This window comes from Melanaphis sacchari, unplaced genomic scaffold (assembly GCF_002803265.2).
Source record: "Melanaphis sacchari strain LSU unplaced genomic scaffold, SCAv2.0 Contig25_pilon_pilon, whole genome shotgun sequence".
In the NCBI taxonomy this organism is placed as follows: domain Eukaryota; kingdom Metazoa; phylum Arthropoda; class Insecta; order Hemiptera; family Aphididae; genus Melanaphis; species Melanaphis sacchari.
This window is the reverse complement of record NW_020271133.1, coordinates 1,953,796-1,975,231: the sequence shown is the minus strand read 5'-3', so window position 1 is coordinate 1,975,231 and position 21,436 is coordinate 1,953,796. Positions and strand designations below refer to the sequence as shown.

Sequence of the window (21,436 nt, the reverse complement as noted above, 5' to 3'; positions counted from 1 at the left end):
CTAAATAGATATTTATTTTAACTAAAAATGTACTACCTCAATTGTATTGTGATCTCGAGAAGATGAAGCAACAGGACTTGGATAATTAAAACGTGCACGGTCGGGATGCAAATAAACAGAACTAAATCTTCTTGATGTCGATGGGCCTGGAACGTCATATATGTCAATTGTGGAAGAACTGCAGGGTTTAATCGTCTTCTGGGCTGGACTTGCCTAAATAAATATATATATTAAGGTATAATATAATTATTTTTTCTTTGCGTATATTTTACAACTATTATAGGTTTGTTTTTGACAGTAGTCTATTCTTTTTTAACGGTTTAGACGTGGTATACAAGGTAAGTTAAACTTTGCAGTAGTTTTTGTTCAATAATAATAGCGGTTTTTGTTTAAACAGTTATTGCCCAAAGAAAAATATAAATAGACAGAGAGTGAAGCTGTCAGTGGCTTAGGTTTATACACCACAACTCAACTCATCCTTCCGTAGAAACTATACATAATATACACTATACAGGTATATTTACGTATTTAACTACATTATTAATACCATATCTACGAATTCAAATTAACTTAAACTATTTTTTAGAAATGTTTGTGTTAGAGGGAACTGATTTCATAGAAGAAACTTTCCGAAAAATTACAATTGACTAATTTATTAATTTTTTTTTAGATAGGTACACCTATGAAAATACGAACTTCTTATGACATACCTGTACAGATTCAATTCCAGAATCTCCGCTTTGTAAAATAAAACTGTGTTCCTTAACTCCAAGATTTGGGGATGTCAAATCAGGATTCTGTTTATTATACCACAATGGAATCATTTGTATGGACGTTTCTTCTTTCGTTATTTTTTCATCGTTACCGTTATAATGGGTATTATTCATTTCAATTGCAATATCAGGGAACTTCTTTTTCTTCGATCTGTCCCACTTCATTTTATTCTCCATTAATGGAATCTAAAAGTGCAATAAAATAAAATATACATTACAAATCAATGAATAAAGATTAGATATAATGGCAATAAAACACATAAAGTATAAAAATAAAAACAAAATTATTATAATAATAATAATATTTATTGAAATTAATTATTCTAAGACAAAACTCTAAACCATGAACACGTATTTAACTAGAATTTAAAAAAATACATTTTCAATCTTTGATTATTTTTTTTAATTTCAAAACATAGCATTGCACTGTAAATACGTTACTTTTAATTTCATTGTTAATTTTTCACCATTAGTTTAAACTTTAAACCTTAAAATGTGTTAAAAAATATTTACTTTTACTTAACTACCAAATAATTTCAATTACACTAGGTCTGAGTTACTGGTTGTAAGGTCAAATACACAGAAAAGTGTTATAAATTTGGAAATTTAAAAATAAAATTTGTGCAATGTTAAGTTTAAAATGTTCAAAATATTGTTTAAATCCTGATTACTCCTATAAATAATCATATTTCTTAATAAAATATTATTGTTTAGGTATTCCTTAAATTTCTAGAATAATTTATACCGATATATTTATAAAATAGCAATTTAATTGCACAAAGTATGCAGTTTAACTATTTTCAATTTCAGAAATATCTACAACTGAATAAAACAAAACCGTGCAAAATAAATTAAATTGATATATTTGTATAGACTTAATGTTTGACCATTACAGACATAATATTGATATTATAGCAATAATGAAAAAATTTTATTGGAACTCAGAACTGTTGCGTATAATATAGATATTTACCAAACACTAAATTTAAGAAGAAAGATCAAAAGAAAAATTGTACTTTAAGCTAAGTGCGAGCATGAAAATATAACAAGAGAATTTAAAGTTTGAACATAAGAATTCACTTAAATATCATTTTCCGTTATCAAAGCTCTAAAATAATCTTTAAAAATTCATGTTTTGAAGTGCAAGCATTCAGCTAAATGCAATTATTTTAAAAACATGTTTCTGTAAAAGAATTGAAGTACTCAGTTCTGACAAAAAAAACAACTTTTCAATAGCTATTTTAATAAAGATGGATTTCCAACACGATTCTCAGTCTCTTTGTGTTGAGTTAACGATTTCTAAATGCTTATTGATTCATACTTACATATTTCTTTATATGACATACATGTTATAATATATTTAGTACCCAAAATAATGCCAATCTTTAAAAACTATTTTTTGAGGGAAAATTTTAATTGAATTAATTATTTTTAGTTTTACGTATATCTATTATTTCCATCACTTCTTTTAATTCAAATTAACATTTTGAAATAACATGAAATATAAACCAATTTAGTCATAAATATATTCAGCTTTTGTATTGTTGAAATATAAACAAATTGAAACCGAAATCACTTTGATATTGCCTATTCGGTACCTAAGGATGACAGTAGAGAACGTGAATATCATGAGATAACAATAAAACTTACTCGTATAGTGTGGTGTTATAATTTTATGTAAACTACTATATTTTTAAATCTCGACATTATTAGACTTACGTAAGATAACTGATGAAATTAACATTTAAATTTTTTCATTTTTTTTTTTTTCAATATTATTATCGAACGGTACCTACAGAAATTAATTTAAAAGTTTTAATTTGTAAACTTATATTAAAATAAAATTGATAGTTATTATGGCATTATATTATTAAATTTAAATCTAATTTGATTGTTGGTATTAATTTTTATTCGTGATTTCTTATTCTTTATGAGCTATTTTTAATTACTAAAATATAATATGATATAAAAATTTAAAAAATTATATTTTGTTAATTTTTCTAATTTTGAGTTGGTAAAATATCTACTATATTAAATATAATTATTGAAAGCAAACATTTTTTTAATATTTGAAACTTCAGAAAGTCTGTATACTCGATTAATATTTAAAAAAAATAATTTTTTTTATTAATATTTCATTATATAATGTAGTAATTAATCAACTAATAATAAAATATTGTATCTATCTTTGTTAAAATGAATTAGTCATTATGTTAACCAAGAAAAAATTTAATTTAAAAAAAAAAATCATGTTAACTTTCAAAAGTAATTTAGGTAAATAACACTTTTTTACTAAAATAAAATTCTCAAATTAAAACTAGTCTTAAAAACTATTAAAATGTAATTCATGAACTAATTAAAAACCTAATTTAAGGTTTATTGGTTTTCCATTAATCATTTTTCTTTTAAGCAGTGTCTGTTCTATTTTTTGTGACTTGTGCAAAATGGATATATAGATAAAAAGAGGGCACATTACATAGATAATTTTCGTATTTTAAAAAGGGAATGGTATACATTTCTATGTAACTTCATAAGAACTTCGTACGAGTGATGGAATTTCGTCAGAAATTAGTACGTTAAAATGTAAGACAAAACCTTAAATTTTTAACTAAATTTAATATACAAAGTGCGTAATTTAATTCTTAAAATACTTTATCCGCGTTTAGGATAAATATAGATTCGGCACCTAATATATTTATTTTTTTTTTTTAAGATATTATATAATTTGATTTAATATGGTATACATAATATATATTATTATAATAATTAAGTACTAATAATGTAATAAATTAAATATTTTTAGAATGAAATTATATCAACCTACTATATTATAATGCTGAAAGTAAAATAAATGACTTTAATACGCATATCAAAAAAATATATTACTTAGTGATATAGTTTGATAAACCGTCTCCGCTCAAAATCGATTTTTTTTTTTGTACAATCGTATATCATTAAATTCAAATTTTACATACTTATATTAGTGACCTACTTAACACTTAATGTACAGCAAAGCGGTACTCACTATTGCAAACATTTTATAAATCTATATTATATATATTATTTAACTATTTATATATTTTTTTTTAGAAGCATACCATTATATATAATAGTTAATAATAACCGTAACTATTAATTTTAAAATTTAATTCTTTTTTGTTACTTTAGAATTTTATTCTTCATGACTCATTCAGAAATTTAAATTAAAACTGTGATGGTACTGAACTTTCAAACAAAAACATCGTCTTCTTCACGTAATATAAAGGCTTCAGCGTATATAGATCCTGACTATAGTCAGGAAATTAATTTTCATTATTCTTTACTAGTTAAGTATTTTATTATTATTGTTTATATAATAAGAGTTTATTTGGGTTAAAAAAAAATAATATATTTTGTTGTTAAATAATTATAAATATTCATATTTTATAATCATAATTTGAACATACATAATATGATGTTATAGTATAATTATATTGATTTAATACTTAAATATTATTATATGATTTTCATGTATATAAATAATTTTGATATAAACTAACATGACGTATTTATTAAATTAAATAAGAACCCCTTTTTTCTAAGTATTGACACTTTTTTAAATTGTTCAATTTGTATCAGCAAAATGAATATTTTTCTCCAAGTGAAATCAGAAAATACAGTAGATAATTTAAAATTACTTAAAAATAGTTGTTCATATCATAAATGTTTAAATGACTGTTCAAATGATTCGATAATTTATGATTAGTAAATATTATCTTATTTCATAAATTATAATAATATACACTACGGCCTATCTATATGAATACAATGTTTGTCTGTAATTTCCCTCGGGTCATCCACAACCATTTTTTGATTCATAAAAAATTTAATCTAATTGCGTCTTTGCGTTAAAAACACGTATAACTATATTAACCTATATTATACATGTTGTAATATAAATTACACTATAGACAACCGCATTTTGATAAATAAACTATAATAAAAGCTTATTTGGCAATATTTACTACATCACGTGTTGCCTTTTGAATATTAACTAGGTATCTACAACAAATTAAAGTCCATGCAATTATGTAAAATTGTATTTATTTTATAATAAAATAAGTAAAAGTAATTTTTATACGTTAAAGAAACTCGTAATTTATTCATTAATCATAATCTTAATAGTTTTAAAATTAAATTATTGATTGAATATTCTTTATACATGTAAATATTTACTATTGATAAATTGTAATCACCTTATAGATTTAGTTGCTTTTCTATATTTATATTACAGAAAAAAAAATAACTTCTCTAAAGCAAAATAAGTAATAAGCTGCCAGATTATGTTGCCGGTTACTTTATAATTTATTCATTTATTTATTTATTATTAACAAAATGTAGCATTTTAATTAAAATCGTTTTACAAAGAATAATAAAAATGATAGGTTTGTACTGTTTGTAGTTTTAACAAGCTTTAGGGATGTGCATTTTTTTACTTTTCAAAAAAATTGTAAAGGTGTAAAGTCTTATCAAAAATACAATATCAACACTTCATCGATAATTTTTTCAAACAAAAAAATACCAAGTACCTAGGTTACGTTTTGATGTACATAAAGTGTCGAGTGTCATTGATTAAGTTACTTTAATTAATTCAATGATAAATTCTTGCATACGAAAAAAATATAGTCTATCAACCATATCGGGAACTAAGAATATAACTTACATGTTTATTTTGTTTTTAAAGTAATTTATTTTACTAAGTAAAATAAGCAGATAATGACTTAAAATTAATCTAAATATTTTAAACATTTATCACGCATAATAATATATGTTATAGTATTAAGTCCTCACAAATATTTTTAAATTATAATAAAATATTCAATTTTATCAAATTTTTAAATAAAAATACCTATAACAAGTCATGTTTGTATAATTTTATGTTTTAAAAAAGAATTAGTTTTTGATCAAAAATAAACATTATTTATAGTTATTTAATTAGGTATTTCTAAAAAAAAAAAAAAATGCAAATATTTTGAAAAATATAATATAACAAAATATAATTTATAAATTATAACATTATAGCAGTGGAATATCTCAAATGTATACGATTAATACTTGATGAAAATCGTATGATGGGAAATATTTATTTTACGCGTGAATATTTAATTTATAGTTAAAATTTAAACCTCAGACGTTCAGAAAATATATTTGTGAATTCTTGTATGTAACCTTGTATTAAATATTCTATCCTTAGGTATGAATATTAACAATTTTATGAATTTTTAAGTATTACACAGTTTAAAGAATATATTGTATTGTAAAATATCTTATATATCATACTAAAGATTTCCTGCTAGATTTTTGGTTTAACAATATTAATTAATTGATTAATTATTATCAAACCTTTTAATTATACTTGTGATATATTTTTATAGAATTGTTTAAAAAAAAATTTCATGTAACATATAGAAATTATGACATAAGAACTTAGTACTTATGATATGTCACAATAACTCTTTTTACGTTTTAAATGTTTCATAAAAATGAGCAAACTACAAGAAAAGTTAGTGAGTACTTGAAATTTAGTTAATTTTAAACATCGATTAATATATTAACTTTAAAATTATGCCTTATGACATTAAACAATCTACTACAGTATTATAAATGTCAACGACGAATCATATATATTTTAGTCTGAAAAGAGAATACAATATTATGTATTCAACACACAATTTCAATCTAAATTAATAAAAAAATCAATAATTAATCAAAATATATATAGAGAATGTTTTTCACCTTTAAGTCATAGGCTCATAACTAATATTTACTTTTTAGCTATTAAAATGTCATGCTTAATTTGATTACCTTTGACACTAAAATTAGGTAGGATCAATGATTAAAATTTTTTTATCATATAAATTTATGTTAAATAATTAATTTAAATCTTCTTTTAAAATTGTTTATATTATGTATGCTATATTATGCTTATAGTTATCATGGAAGTTTCGTGTCTAGGCACAATTCGCACAAGTTCAACCGAATTTATAATATTAGTCAGTTATAGTAAATATTTGTATGTATATAAAATAATATATTATGTAAAAATATAATAAGTAAATAACAAATATACAATTGTACAGCTTGTGAATCGGAAAATAGTCTATAGATAAATACTTTTAATTTGTTGTCATGTTTTTAAAATTTTTTACTACTAATATAATAAAATATAATATAATATAATTTTTATTAAATAAGAATCATAATATTTGCACGTTCATCCCTTTTCATCGTAGCGTAATAGTAGCCAATAATTTTTATTTTTATATTTTTTAAACACTTGAAATAATCTTATATTTAATTAATAGTTATTTAAATATAATTATTTAACATTTAGGAATATAGATTATACACATACCTATAGTTGAAAAACAAACTGGGAAATTACTTTACCATGTTTAGGTTGTTCCGCGCCATCCAGTAAGTTATTGCAATCGATGAGTTAAATTTTAACTAAATTATAAAATTACATCAAAACATTCAAAACTTAATCATTCTATGGCTACGATGAAAAACAATATCAAGCAAAGACAGTCATTAATTAGCACAATCATTTATGTAAATATATAAATATAATATACAATATATATTAATGACCCATATAGATTAGTAATTAATTTTTCTATCAGTAATTCAACAGGTTGTACTAATTATTACAAAAAACTAACCGCATGTATTGTATAATAATTATTTTAATATTAGTTCCTAGTTGTTATGGATGGTAATTATTATCAAGACAATGATTTTAACACGCCATACAGAATGTTGTGAATAAGTAAATAGATTCATGATACAAATAGCTTATAATCTAAATATTTTGGAAATTTCATTGTACATAGTAAACTAAATTGTCTAGAACCTACGAATAAGATTTTTGAATTGCAACAAACTTACTAAAAACCTTTATATTTCATTAAAATATTCAATATCGTCAAAATTTGAATTTCAAACGCTGACAAAAAATTATATGAATATACACAGAATTATTTTTTTTTTGCGATTTCAATAAAAAAAACTATTGAGGAGTTTAAAAATGTTATGAATTTTTAACAACAAATTAATAAACACAATTAATGTTCTTTATATTTGTTGTTCAACTTAAAATGCTTAAAAATATTCTTTAAGCATTATAAATACTATAAGTGCACATGATAATTTATTTTTAAGCTACAAAAATTAACAAAATTGATTTTGTCAAAAAATAATATCACGTTTTCTCAAAAATTATTTTTTTTTACCAGATTATTTTAAAAGTGAAAAAAAATTTCTACTTTTAACCCAAATTATAAGCTAGATTCTATTTGTTACATCATACAACCATAGATCTTTAAGACTAATGAGCGTTTTCAGACAAATAAAAATAAACACCATTGTAAAATCAATACAATCCTTACTCTGCATGTGTTCAAGTTTTAAAAAAGTTGAAATTCAAAATATTTTATAGATATCAACTAATTAAAATTAAAAAAAAAAGTAATACTCTCTACACAGAGATAGGTATAAATTTATGAGTAAATTAAAAAAATAAAATAAAAACATAGTTAACAAATTTAAATTTAATATTTATAATTGTAAAAAGTTCCAATAAAGTTCCATACCCTCTTAAACCTTTATATTAATATTTTTTAGTATACATATAATATTTGTGTACTCAATTAATTAACTACAATCAAAAAATTTTAACTTATTTTTAAGCATAAAATATATCGATAATTTAATTATCAAGATTCACAAATATTATAAGATAATATATTTACAAATTATAGATTTGTTCATTTATTTAGTAAAATATATTATTGTTATGCAGTGTCGTAACAAAATTATATACATTTCAACCAAAATATTTTAAAGTTTAATCACTTTTAAAACACGATAAAACACCATTTGGTGTTATTACCTACTTTACATGTACACTTAAATTTCAATTTTATAAGATGTATAAAAACTAAGTGCTTCCATTACTTATATAGCTACCTATTATGTAATATAAAATCCAGCCTATAAATTTAGTGAACAATAGTAAGTACTCAATTTTTCGTTTCTTAACTATTCGTCTAACAATTTGAAACAATTACATTTTTATTAAATAAAAACTGTAGTTTTGAACTTTTAAACGTAATTTTATAACAACGATGAAACTTTACATTTAATAGTTTATCCATGTTAAATCAACAGATTTCCCTTATTATTTAAAGGCGATAAAACTTTAAAAAAAAGTTTAATTTAAAAAACAATCAATTTCTATTTACTGCAATTTAAATTTTTTTTAAATTGATTAAATGTATTTTTCATTTTTCCCGAACAAATTTAACAAATGCCACGTAATGATTTTGAATTCATTCAATACTAATAATTTACAATTACTTTAAACTTGCATTCAGAAGATTAGAACTATTAAAATTTACAATAATCAATAGTATACGAATTTTATTTATTTATTTAATAAAATATTCTCGAGTATATTATAAATTTGTAAGTTCACAGCAGATTCGTACTTTTTACCACGATAATCGCAGGAAATATTCGCCTTATAAATCTTCATTTTACTGTATACACATTAAGAAAGATTACATAGTTTTTAACCATCAATTCGTCAATTAAACATAGTTATTTACTGTAAAAATATTATCGCACATATTAGTTACCCAAAAAATGTATCCATCCGTAAACTTTTAATTTTCCAAACCATTTTATAAAAAACTAAAATAACTGTTTCAAGTAATAAAAAAACACAATTTATTTAAATAAAAATTGTTATTTATACCTCTATTTTTGACATATTAATAGTATACAATATACATTTACGATAATATTACACATTAATTCTATAATATTATTTAAACAAATTGTATTCTATTAAAACTTAAAAAAATATAATTACATTTTTTATGAAAAGATTTAAAAATAAACAAAAGCTAACAGACAATCCATATTTTTGTGTAACTAACATGTATAATAAAATTTATACGATAAATATGTTTTTTTAAGTGAACAATTTACAATCAAATACTCTATAATTACCATGTAATGCATATATGTCAAAATTAAGATATTTGAGCAGTACATCTCCGCTTGAACATGGTGTGATTATTATGGTTAAAAATTTGTGTAAACTATAGACATACAAATGTATTATACAAATAACAATTAAAATAATTTACTAAGGATTTAATGTATGTTCTATAAGTTATAAGTAACAATAAAATCCTAATGAATACATATGTTTGTAACACCATAGAATATTCAAGATAATTGTCAACGAAATAAAAACCAAAATTATTAGAAACAACAATCCACTTAACAAAAAAGTCGCATTCTTTTTGAATAATTGTAAAATATTGTATATTATAATGGACTTCTCTCTATTATCTCATTTTATCCTTTAAATTTAACTTTAAAATAAATGATTTGAAATTTTTGAATAATTGTTATTTATAATAGATAAATAATATTACACACACAATAATTAAATATATAAATTAAATACTTTTAACTTGCTATATTATTTTGGAATTTAAATATACCAAATAGAGAATGCTAATAGACAATTGAATTCACTATTTAACTTTTTCTTTTATTACTCCGTCACAAATTTTAAGTTATCATAAAATATTCTAAAAATATTATATTTGTAGCTAGTCTAAGATAAATAGTAATTTGTAAATTATGCAGAAGTAGGAAAACGCATCTATGCCTTTATCGCGTTAGATTTATTTTATACCTATTCTTTGGTATATTACAATATAATATACCCGAAAGCCCAAATATGTTTATGAACAAGATTTAATGTGTTATCCATATTTGTTTCATTATCATTTAATATTTACCATTTGTTGTGATTTATTTTAAATAAGGAAAAATCATTGGGTATTAGTTTACTTTGCAATAGGTACAAATATTGTTTAAATTATATAGAATAACAAATTTTTGAATAAAAAATAGAAAGCCGCTGTATAGTAGGTTTCAAGTTTACATCATTGCTCAGTGTGTTAATGTAATGGATGTATTAAAATTTAAATTAATTTTATAATTATAATATTATAATTTAATTCGATTATATCACAATGAAGCATAAAAAATTAATTTTACAGGAACTACTATGTCAAATTTTTTTTCTAAGAATATTTATACTACCTTTAGTTAATATTTTTCTATTAATGATACGGTAAATTGAACCCGGTTTTGTCAAAAACGTTATATATATCTATAATATACTGATAGTTATAATATTTTATCATGTTATTTACTTTAACTGGCTTAAACGATGTAAACTAGTTAATTATATATTTAACATATTATGACAAGAACACCTAAATAATAAATACCTAATCATATCTTAAACTAAAATCTAACTTTCAAGAACACTGTAAATCCATAACAAATTAAATTAAATTTTTAGATACAATAAAAAAATAATTTAATTATAAACTTATGGTTATAAACTAACTTTACATAATAAAACACGAGTAAAAATATTTAAAACAAATTTTCTATTTGCATTAAATGAATGCACATTTTATTAAAAGTATGTTATTTTATACTTATATATATATTTTTTTATACACGATTTGTGTGTTTTTAATTTTTACTTAATTATTTGTAAAATACTTATTTTAGAGTTAAGGTTATTTTCTAATTATTTATTGTTCTTTGTAAGTTACACAGTGTATGTTTTAAATGTAATAGACAATTATGAGAAACTTCTAAGTTACTAAACTTCTTTTCACTCAAACTAAAAGGAAATAATTTTAGATTTAAAAATAATTGATTAAAATATCCGACATTTTCCAAATAAATCAACATATCTCATAAATTAGAAAATATTGATCTTCTAGAATATGTTGATTATTCATTATATTTTAATTTTTTTATTGAAATGGATTAGTCTTTGTTAAAACGAATAAATTATCTATATGAGGATTAAAATGTCATTGAATATTAATGAATTCTATTGTAACATTTCATTCAATTTCAAAATATTTTTATACATAACATTTTATATATATTTTATACGTGACAAATTATGTACGGGACATCAGTTCACAGCATATTTTATTCTATACGTATGGACAAGACACATTAATGGTTAAATTAATATTTACGAGAAATTGATTATAGCTAATTGTATAAAAGTATACACAACATACTTGTACCTTACAAAATAATATTTAAAAAATTTGACAGCACTATATATTATATTATATTTATATATGTAACAGCACGAATGGACTATATATTTTTAGCCCAGGGAGGAAAATTAATTAGGGTTCCATAAGTAAATTTTTTTTCAGAGGTAGGACACAAAATTATGATTACATCTAAAATAAAAGACACAAATATGATTAACGATTCTATACTTGAAAATTCGTGCAATATAAAAATGTATATTATTTAAATATATCTAAGCTTAGCCGCTATTTGAAGAATAGTATAAAAATATAATAATATAAAAACAAATAATATATTTAGTATTTTTAGTATTTAATAATATCAATACTCAACGATATTTTTAATTAAATGTGGTTATTATGTCTAAATTTATTTTATGAGCAAGACCCCATTCGACCAAAAACGACCTTTCTTTTTCCGTCCAAAAATAGTATAGCACTTTTTAACCAAATTTTTTATAATACATACTTTGGTAAACACTTACTTTAAATTATTTATCCCCACTATAAATATATGTCTATTGTCTATAGCTTTCAGCTCAATATCTAATAAAGATAATATTGTCATAATATTTGGAAAAGTATGGGTATATAATGTGTGAAATGGTCCGCCATCAAGATAGATATATTTCGGTGTAATCCGTTTATTATTTTATCTTTATAAAATAATAACAATTGTATGCTAGCTTAATAATATTTGACAACTAGACAACTGTTTTAGTGCAATTTAAAAAGTGTAATTTAACTTCTTTCTATAGAGACGAAACTTCAAAAATTGGTAAGTGGACACGGTATACATTGGTTTGATGTTTTTAAATCTAGATGAAGTAGCAAATTGTTTTGTTAAAAACTTACTATCTGACTGTTTGATTCATTTTGATTTATATATTTTTATTCAATTTTTTATTTTTTTGTATTTATAATATTCTCAACATCAATCCATTATTTTTTATTCTTAACACATTATTATAATGAATGACAAGTACTCACCAATGTACAAATAAACAATACATTTTTAGAAAGTAATAAAAACCGCCTCCTCATGTTAATGCTATATGGTTTTATAAAACTAATTTACACAAATTAATAATAAAGTGTTTCCCAACGTGTGTATTATGAGAATGTGATCAAAAAGTATCATACTATTTTTGAGTGTAAATAAAAGTAGTTTTAAAATGTTCGAGGAAAAGCAAAAGGTCATATTTGAACGAAAAGAGTCCCACCCAAATAATGGTCATAGATTCATACAAATAACTATATGTTGTCCCTACAAAGAACCTGAGAGTAGTATTATAGATGATACATGATATTTTAATACATTATATTAAGCGTAATATAGTAATATCATAAATACCATCTAAAAATATTTATAAATTATAAAATCAACTTAAACACAATATTATATTTTTAAAAATTAAAATAATATCTTATTATTTGATCTTGGTTTTACAAATGTAAATACATCTCCTAATTAAGTTAGAAGTGGTTCAACTATAAAACAATCGCTCCGATTTCAGGCCATTTTAAATTTACGAATATGTTGTCGCAACAAAATACTCCTTTATTATATAATAATGGCGCAAGTTATTGTTCGAAAGCCACCTACACGCAGATATACTAAAATTGCCTATACAATACGCCAGACAACAAACGTGAAAAAAATATTATCATTAAAAATTTGATGAGTATATCCTTATTATCTTAATAAAACCCCATAATTTAGTTTAATATGCACGTATTTTATTCAGAAATTTTATTTAAAAATTATATTTAAAATATATTATTCCATACACAAAAATTGACAATGATACAAGTAAAATTGATAAAAAAAATTATATCACCTTAACATCATAGTAAAATTTATAACCCCTCTATTCTTGAAAAAATAAAATTGATTCATTTCTTAATAGCTATTATAATAAATAATATTATTCGTGCTTTAAATAGTTGTATTTATCGCTGAATATATTATATATGTACAATTTTTTATTTTAAATTAAATGAGACATTTATTGGTTTTTGTGTCTATAAAGACCGAAAAATTAACAAACATTTGTAGGAAACTCATAATATTTACATAATAGTAATTTTTAGCGGAATATATTAAATTTTGTATTGTTGCTTGAAAAAACAACAATTTTCAAATTTTCAAATTCTTATTTAGCATACATTAAGACAAATTTATATTAATTTATATAGAATTTATGTTTTTAAAATATTTTAACTTTTTAATCTGTTTATAGAGGATTTTATACTTATTTTTTTGTTTCGTTCATAAAATAAAAATGTTGTTTCTTTACGAAAAATATGCTTTTAAAAATTGTAAATTAAGTTCCAAATAATTGTTCTTTCTAACTTAATATGTTTATGGTCATAATATTTTTTATAAGCTTTAAGTTAAATGTTGTAAAAATTGGATATAGTTTCAAAATATAAAAATTCTCCTCAAACGATCTTAGTAATTTTGTTTTTATTCAAAACATTTTAATCGCAGTGACTGTTTTTTATTTCATATATTATTATTTTTTACCCTTAATAGAATATTAATAAAAGTATTTTATCTATAGAAAAATATACTATACTATGTTTGTCCAACCTTTTATTTAACAGATACTTACATTTTTTTTAATTACAATGATTTATCATAAAAATGAATTGTAACACATACGTTACAGTAACTTTTTTAATATTAAGTTAAATATTTTAAAAATTCCAAAAATATATTACAATTTACAAACCTTAATTATCCTAATTTTAATGTTTGTTAAATAGATATTTAAAATTACAGAAAATTATTATTTTATAAATTATTAATTTTTTATAATTAATAATAAGTAGTTTTGGTACTAAGACTTAAAAATTAATTAACTTGGAACTTAAATTGTATAAAAATAAGATGATATAAGAATATTTTTAACTTATTAAACTAATTATGTATTCAATTTTACATCAAACTAAATTTCAACTAATCTTTTTTGATTTTTTTTTTTATAATTTATTACTTACTTTTCAATTTAAGTATAAAATTGTTTTTGGTTATTCAAAACTGAACTTCTATTAAAGTGAATTACTTTATTTTTAAATAAATTTATGTATGAAATTAGAAATACTTGAGGCATATTTGTACGTATCACAGCATATGGTAAATTTATTCATGCTGCTTATTTATGGTCAATATTGTATATAACTAATATATAATATATTTAAAGAAGAAGATAGTAAGTTTTGTTCGATTACCAACTTTTATAAATAAAATAAAAGATTTGTACATAGGCTAAATAATTGTTAATATATTAATGGACTAATCTTAATGCTCTGCAGTTTCTTACTACCCAATAATAAAAATCCCACGTTTTATACGAAAGCAGAATATAAAAAAATGAATGACGTTACTAATAATTGTCTAAATAACAAATAGAGTTAGAATAGATGGATATTAGAATAGGTTTTCATACTATGATCAATTTTATTTATGTAGGTACCTACCTAATATAATAATATATTGTGTATTATAATAGTATGTTTTGTGAAACGTAACAGTTGTTTATTATACAAATATTATCACTTCAAATATAAGGTTTTAAAATAATATAATAGAGGACTTCAAAATTCGAGGTATTATTGATTTTTAACAGCCAAAACTAGCTTCTCATTTTGAAATAGTATGAACACTCACGCGTGGAATATATTAAGTGAACTTATTTACATAATATAGATGCAGTGTTTCATTACATAGGTAGGTTTAATTAAATAATAATGCATCATTGATTAAACGAATCGAAAGAAATTTAAATTATACTTATATATTTGGTATTTTATGTATGAGTATACTAGCTGAATAACATAACTCATCGAAAAAAAAATATGAAATTATTCAACAAATGTTTCACCGGAAAAGTAGAAAACGAAAATATACTTTCTTAGAACAAGAATTAGAAAAAGGCTTAATTTGTCATATTTAATAAATCCTTTATAGAGCATCTAAGGTCAAATATTTACTGAAGAAGATGTTATTTATAAGATGAACTAAGAATAAACTTGAGAATAGTTCCCAAGTATGGCCAAAATTCCCAAATATAAATATATTAACTAACATTAAAAGAAATATTAATATTATCAAATCATATGGTTATAACATCAAATTATATTTATATGGAAAATTCATTCACTAAAATTTGCTTTAATTTTAGTCTGGAAAAGCTTTTAAGCATTTAAACGATACGAAATATAAGATTTAATCTTCTACATTATTTATAATTATTCATTCAGAAATATAATTTTTAACAAAAATTAAATACTAAGCATTTCAAAATTACACGATCTAAGTCTACCGTTAAGATAATTTCTAGAATAAATTTTATTTAAATATTATATACTGTGTTAAAAATTATTTCCAGTAACTTCGTTATAATTTAAAAATAAAAAAATATTACGAAAACTGCAAACTTGCATTTATTATTTTACACACATCATTTTTAGATTTTTGAATTATGATAAGCATATTATAGTACATAGTCAGTTTCATATTAAATTTTCGGTCATAAAAGTACAAACAAAAATATACATTACTCATATCTCTAATAATAAAATATTATTTCCGATAAAATAAGAAGAATCTACGTTAAAACAAATGTATTATGCACTAATCGTATCAACTTATTGTTGTTTTTTATTTATTTTTCTAATATGAAAATCTAATAATTTACCCTACATTAATAGATAAATTGAAAAAATGATCACATGATATTTTATTTTGTGCATTTAATTTTACAATGCTTGTCAAAATAACTAAAATATTATTATGTTTAGATGTGAAATATATTGAATAAAAATAGTAAAGATATTGATCAACTTTATTTAACAATAATTAAAAATGTATTTCAATAATTAATACTGTAAAAGTTATGCATAAATTAGTAGATTTATTTACTAGTAGTATCTTTATTAGTTAATGTACCTATTTATAATTTAGGTAAATTAGAAAACCAATATATGTTTTCAATTACATTAAAACAAAAATTTTTGTATACTCAATTGTGTTTTTAATTATCTAGTATAAAAATATAAAATAAAATTATAAAACATATTCATAAATTAAAAATGAATTTCATGTAAATTTAATTAACACACAAAACTAAAATGAAATACCATCGAGTAAAATAATTATTTAATTTTCAATATAAATAAGGAGGTAGATAATATTATTTATTAATTAGATCTAAATAAAACATAAGATATTAGATAAGTTAAATGATTTTTTAAGATTTAAATAAGTTTGATTTTAGTTACAAAGTAAAGATGAAAAAATGTATTATTTAAATTGCATAAATTACAAAACTGAATATTGATCATTATGCGTTTAATAATATGTTTTTCACCGTCTATCCCATAGATTTCTTATGACAAAAAAAGAACCTCCACCTCCACGACATGAATTCTGCAAAGTTGGCCTCTCGATAAAAATATACGAACCACCACCAAGTACCACCAAAACCAAACCAAAAGATTAGACCTAAACATATCAAAAAAATCTATCTTGGTTTGAACCCGAAAAAAAACGAAACAATCTTACAACTTATCTAAAATCTAAAAAATAAAACTAAAACCAAAGGTTAAGTTAAGTCTTAATATTTCCCCCCAGTAAAATGAGTTATTAATTATTTTATTATATCATATAAATAATTTTTAACACTAGGCTCACTTACCACGAATAAATATTTTCTTTGGTCAGTCAATAAAACAGACTACAAATAAATTACATGCCATAGCTAAAACCTAAAATAATAGGTGCAATTTAACAAAGGTTAGGTTAGGTTTATATAAGTCAAATAAATATTTTATATCATACCGTATAGTTAATATATACATAATTAAAATAATAGAATAATGAGCTCTGAACATTTAAGTCTATTATATAGCATTTATATGCACTTTATTGAATTGTTCATAACACATTATTTTTTTATAACAGTACATTAATGTAATTTAATAGTTTTGTTTTGTAAATTTCATTTATTCCTAATTCAAATAAAAAATATATTGATATATAATTCTAAAATAATAATTTAAAAAATTAAAAATGTTGTAACCATATTTTTTTTTAAACCCGTATAATTTTATGTATTTGTAAATTATAACAAACACAATACCATAATATATGTAAAATATTTTTTTTAAATGATAATCTGTATATCATTTTATTTATTTTAATAAATATAGTAAAATCTATATCAGAATTACAATAATTAATTGATTTATTATCGATTAAAAAGTAACAAAGCTATATTTTTGTAAAAATAATCATTTCGATAACAATGTTAACTTTAGAACAATATTCTCAACATGTTATCAAATGATAATCAATGTAAAATGTATTATAATAAATCTTCTAATTCTCTAGTAAAGGAAAAAACTATAGTTTAATATATAAATATATATAATATATATTAATGATCTGTATGTTTTATGATATTATTTGATCTACTTTCACTTAATAATTATTGCTGCATTACTAAAGTTTATATAATATTACCTATGTTAAATACTTCAATTTATTTATTAATTATATTGTTACGTTGTTATCATAACATTAAGTATAAATGCATTAAAATCGTGACATTTAAATAAAAAACATGATTTAAATTCAAATACAAAACTTTTTGTTATAACATAGGTAATTTATTATAATTTATAGTGTTGTAATATCTCATTTTTAATTATTAAAGACACGTCATCATTACGATTTTTAAACAAATATTTATAAATAACAAGAAAACGTAATAAAGTTAAAAAGCAAAATTATTTAGGTTTATAGGTCAGTGCTGATATCATAGTATTTCTTAATCAAAATATTCATAATATTACATTATATACAAGTAAATATTAATTTGAGATTCTTCCTTTACTTAAGATTATCTATGTATAGTAAATATTATTTATTATAGTAATCAAGAAAATATTATTTATAAAATTTTACACACGTAAATGATGAAAATTATGATCAATGATTCAATTGAACATATAGGAACGACATAACAATAAATAGTTACATAAACTAGAAACGTTAATTATTAATTAATTTTAAAAAGTTTTAGATATTTCTGATATCTAAATTTAATTAAAATCTAGCTATACTAATCAGATTAAATTTGTATAACAATTTTTATTTTATGATATTATAAATTTATGATAATCTCAAAAACAAAATACAAAAACAACAAAAGTTTATATAAGTAGGTACTAGGCACAAATGTACGTTCTAGATTCTAAAAGGGTTAACTAATACAATTCTAAAGAATAATTTGGATACAAAATTAAATAAAAATATCTATTATTTTTTAAATATAAAACTGCAGTTTATTTACCCATTTTATAAATTTTAATATCTGATGAGTTTTAACGATATAATATCGTCTAGATACAAAACCAATGTGAAGGTGGTGGTAGGTAAGCCATTGCACTAGGCTTGACGCTTACGCCTTCAGGTACTCCTTAAAAAAAATAATCATAGAACGTCTCCAAGAAATATATACATATTATATACATTTATACACACTTTGTAGTTTATAATTTATAAATTAACTCCCAAATTTAAGCTTGTATTAATTTTAGGAAACAGAATGCAGATGCTAATATGCAATTTCATGAGATATAACTCGAAATTACTTAGAGTACAGATTATTTTTGATATTTACTTGTGTTTTAATAATTTAACCATGAAGAAAATGAGATTGAGATGATCTAATACAATATTTTTTTTTATATAAATTACATAATTAATCTGATTTAATTTAATAAATTAATATTATATTTGTATGAATTATATTTTTAATTTTATTTATTTTTTTTGTTTTGTTTTACGTGACAAATTGACAAATCGTGCAAAAAGTTTTACGATAAAAACAAATAAATGCATTTTCAAGCTGCGTGTGAATACTAGCAATCGCGTGTTGTACGCGTTAACCTCAATTTTATTACCTCGTTTTTTTTCAAAGTTATTCAAAAAGGTTTATTACATACATTATATATTTTTTTATTTTTTTCATTATTTTATATATGTATATGTTATATAAATGTATATTGTATATACAACCCCTTCTAGATTATTAATTTATACTTATTATTTTTATCCTTCCTTTGGCCTCAAGTTATTAATACCTACTAGAGTATCTAAGTACCTATTTCTTATCGATCAAATGCGACATTACATATTATCATCATTGCCAACATTTTTGATAAAACAATGTTTTTTTTTAAACTAAAATTAAATCAAATTTCCTTTAGAGTGTAGCTTCTTTCACTTATTCCCTTACACGACAATTACAAAATCTATACACATATGTGAAACCATTAAGTAATGTTAATATAAAAGACAAGATAATTATAATTGACATTTTAAATCTTTCTCGATATTAGTATTAATTGGATTATTTTTATCAATACACATCTTAATTTTTATGTCATCTAACAATATATATTTCTTGAGACGCAATAAGACGTCAATTTTTCTTTAAAATTACCTACAACGAAAAACAAAATATTAAATAAGATCGTACTCATGAAAACAACACTAAATGTTTATGTTTACATTAAATTGTCAAAATTATTTATATACGCTTGATGGCAATCGATGTGACTTAATGTAATGTGTAAAATAATTCAATTTATTAAGTAAATAATTTAATTTTAAAAGTTGTTAAAATACCTATTTATAGTTTTTAGAAATACGAAAAGTAATAAATAGTATTCTTTGACTTTTTAGACTTGATTTTCGTTATTTATAATAAAAAAATTTATGAAATTCCAGTGTAATATTTAAAAAAAATATTTTATATCTACATAAAAGGAGATATATTTATTTTTATCATTCTAGTACAACAAAACCTATACCATTTTTTTACAATCGCAATTTTACAAACAGGATTATTTTTACCAGTAAAAATTATTGTTTTTACATGGGCGGGATGCAAATAAATTAGAACCAAATAACTGAAATAACAATTATTATTATAAAATATAATAAACTTACTATGCGTAACAGAAAATATTGAAACAATTTTATTGATTAAATTATAGTTTTAGTTCCTAAGCAGAGCAATATATATGTAATGATTTTACAATAATCTGTGTATTTTTTTATATTTATTTAATGTTATCACTTTTTAGAACATTTAAAAATACTTAAATTTTCGACTTAAAGGAAAGTTTCTAGAATCAAATTGGATTTAAATGTTAACAATTTTTTTTTCGCTGTATCTAATTTATAACTGTTATTAAGACTTAAATATTCACTGAATATTTATATTACTATTTATTTTACATGATATCATTTTCAAAATACTTTGACTCTTTAGGTGGTGAAGTAAACATTTAACATTTTATTTTTTATTTCTATTTTTCGATTTATGGAAGGTAAAATTTTGTTTATGAGTAAAAGAAGCTTTAAAATTTAAAACAAGG

At 21.3% G+C, this 21,436-nt stretch overlaps 1 protein-coding gene across 1 annotated transcript in view; it reads right to left on the bottom strand.

The window, feature by feature from the left end:
* Window positions 1–21,436, bottom strand: part of LOC112595135 — a 41,098-nt gene that overhangs the window by 16,841 nt on the left and 2,821 nt on the right. The window contains exons 2-3 of the mRNA XM_025340227.1: window positions 711–959; window positions 37–213 (exon numbers count right to left, since the gene is read on the bottom strand). Of these exons, the coding sequence (XP_025196012.1) occupies window positions 37–213; window positions 711–959 (426 nt within the window). The remainder of the gene's footprint in view (window positions 1–36; window positions 214–710; window positions 960–21,436) is intronic.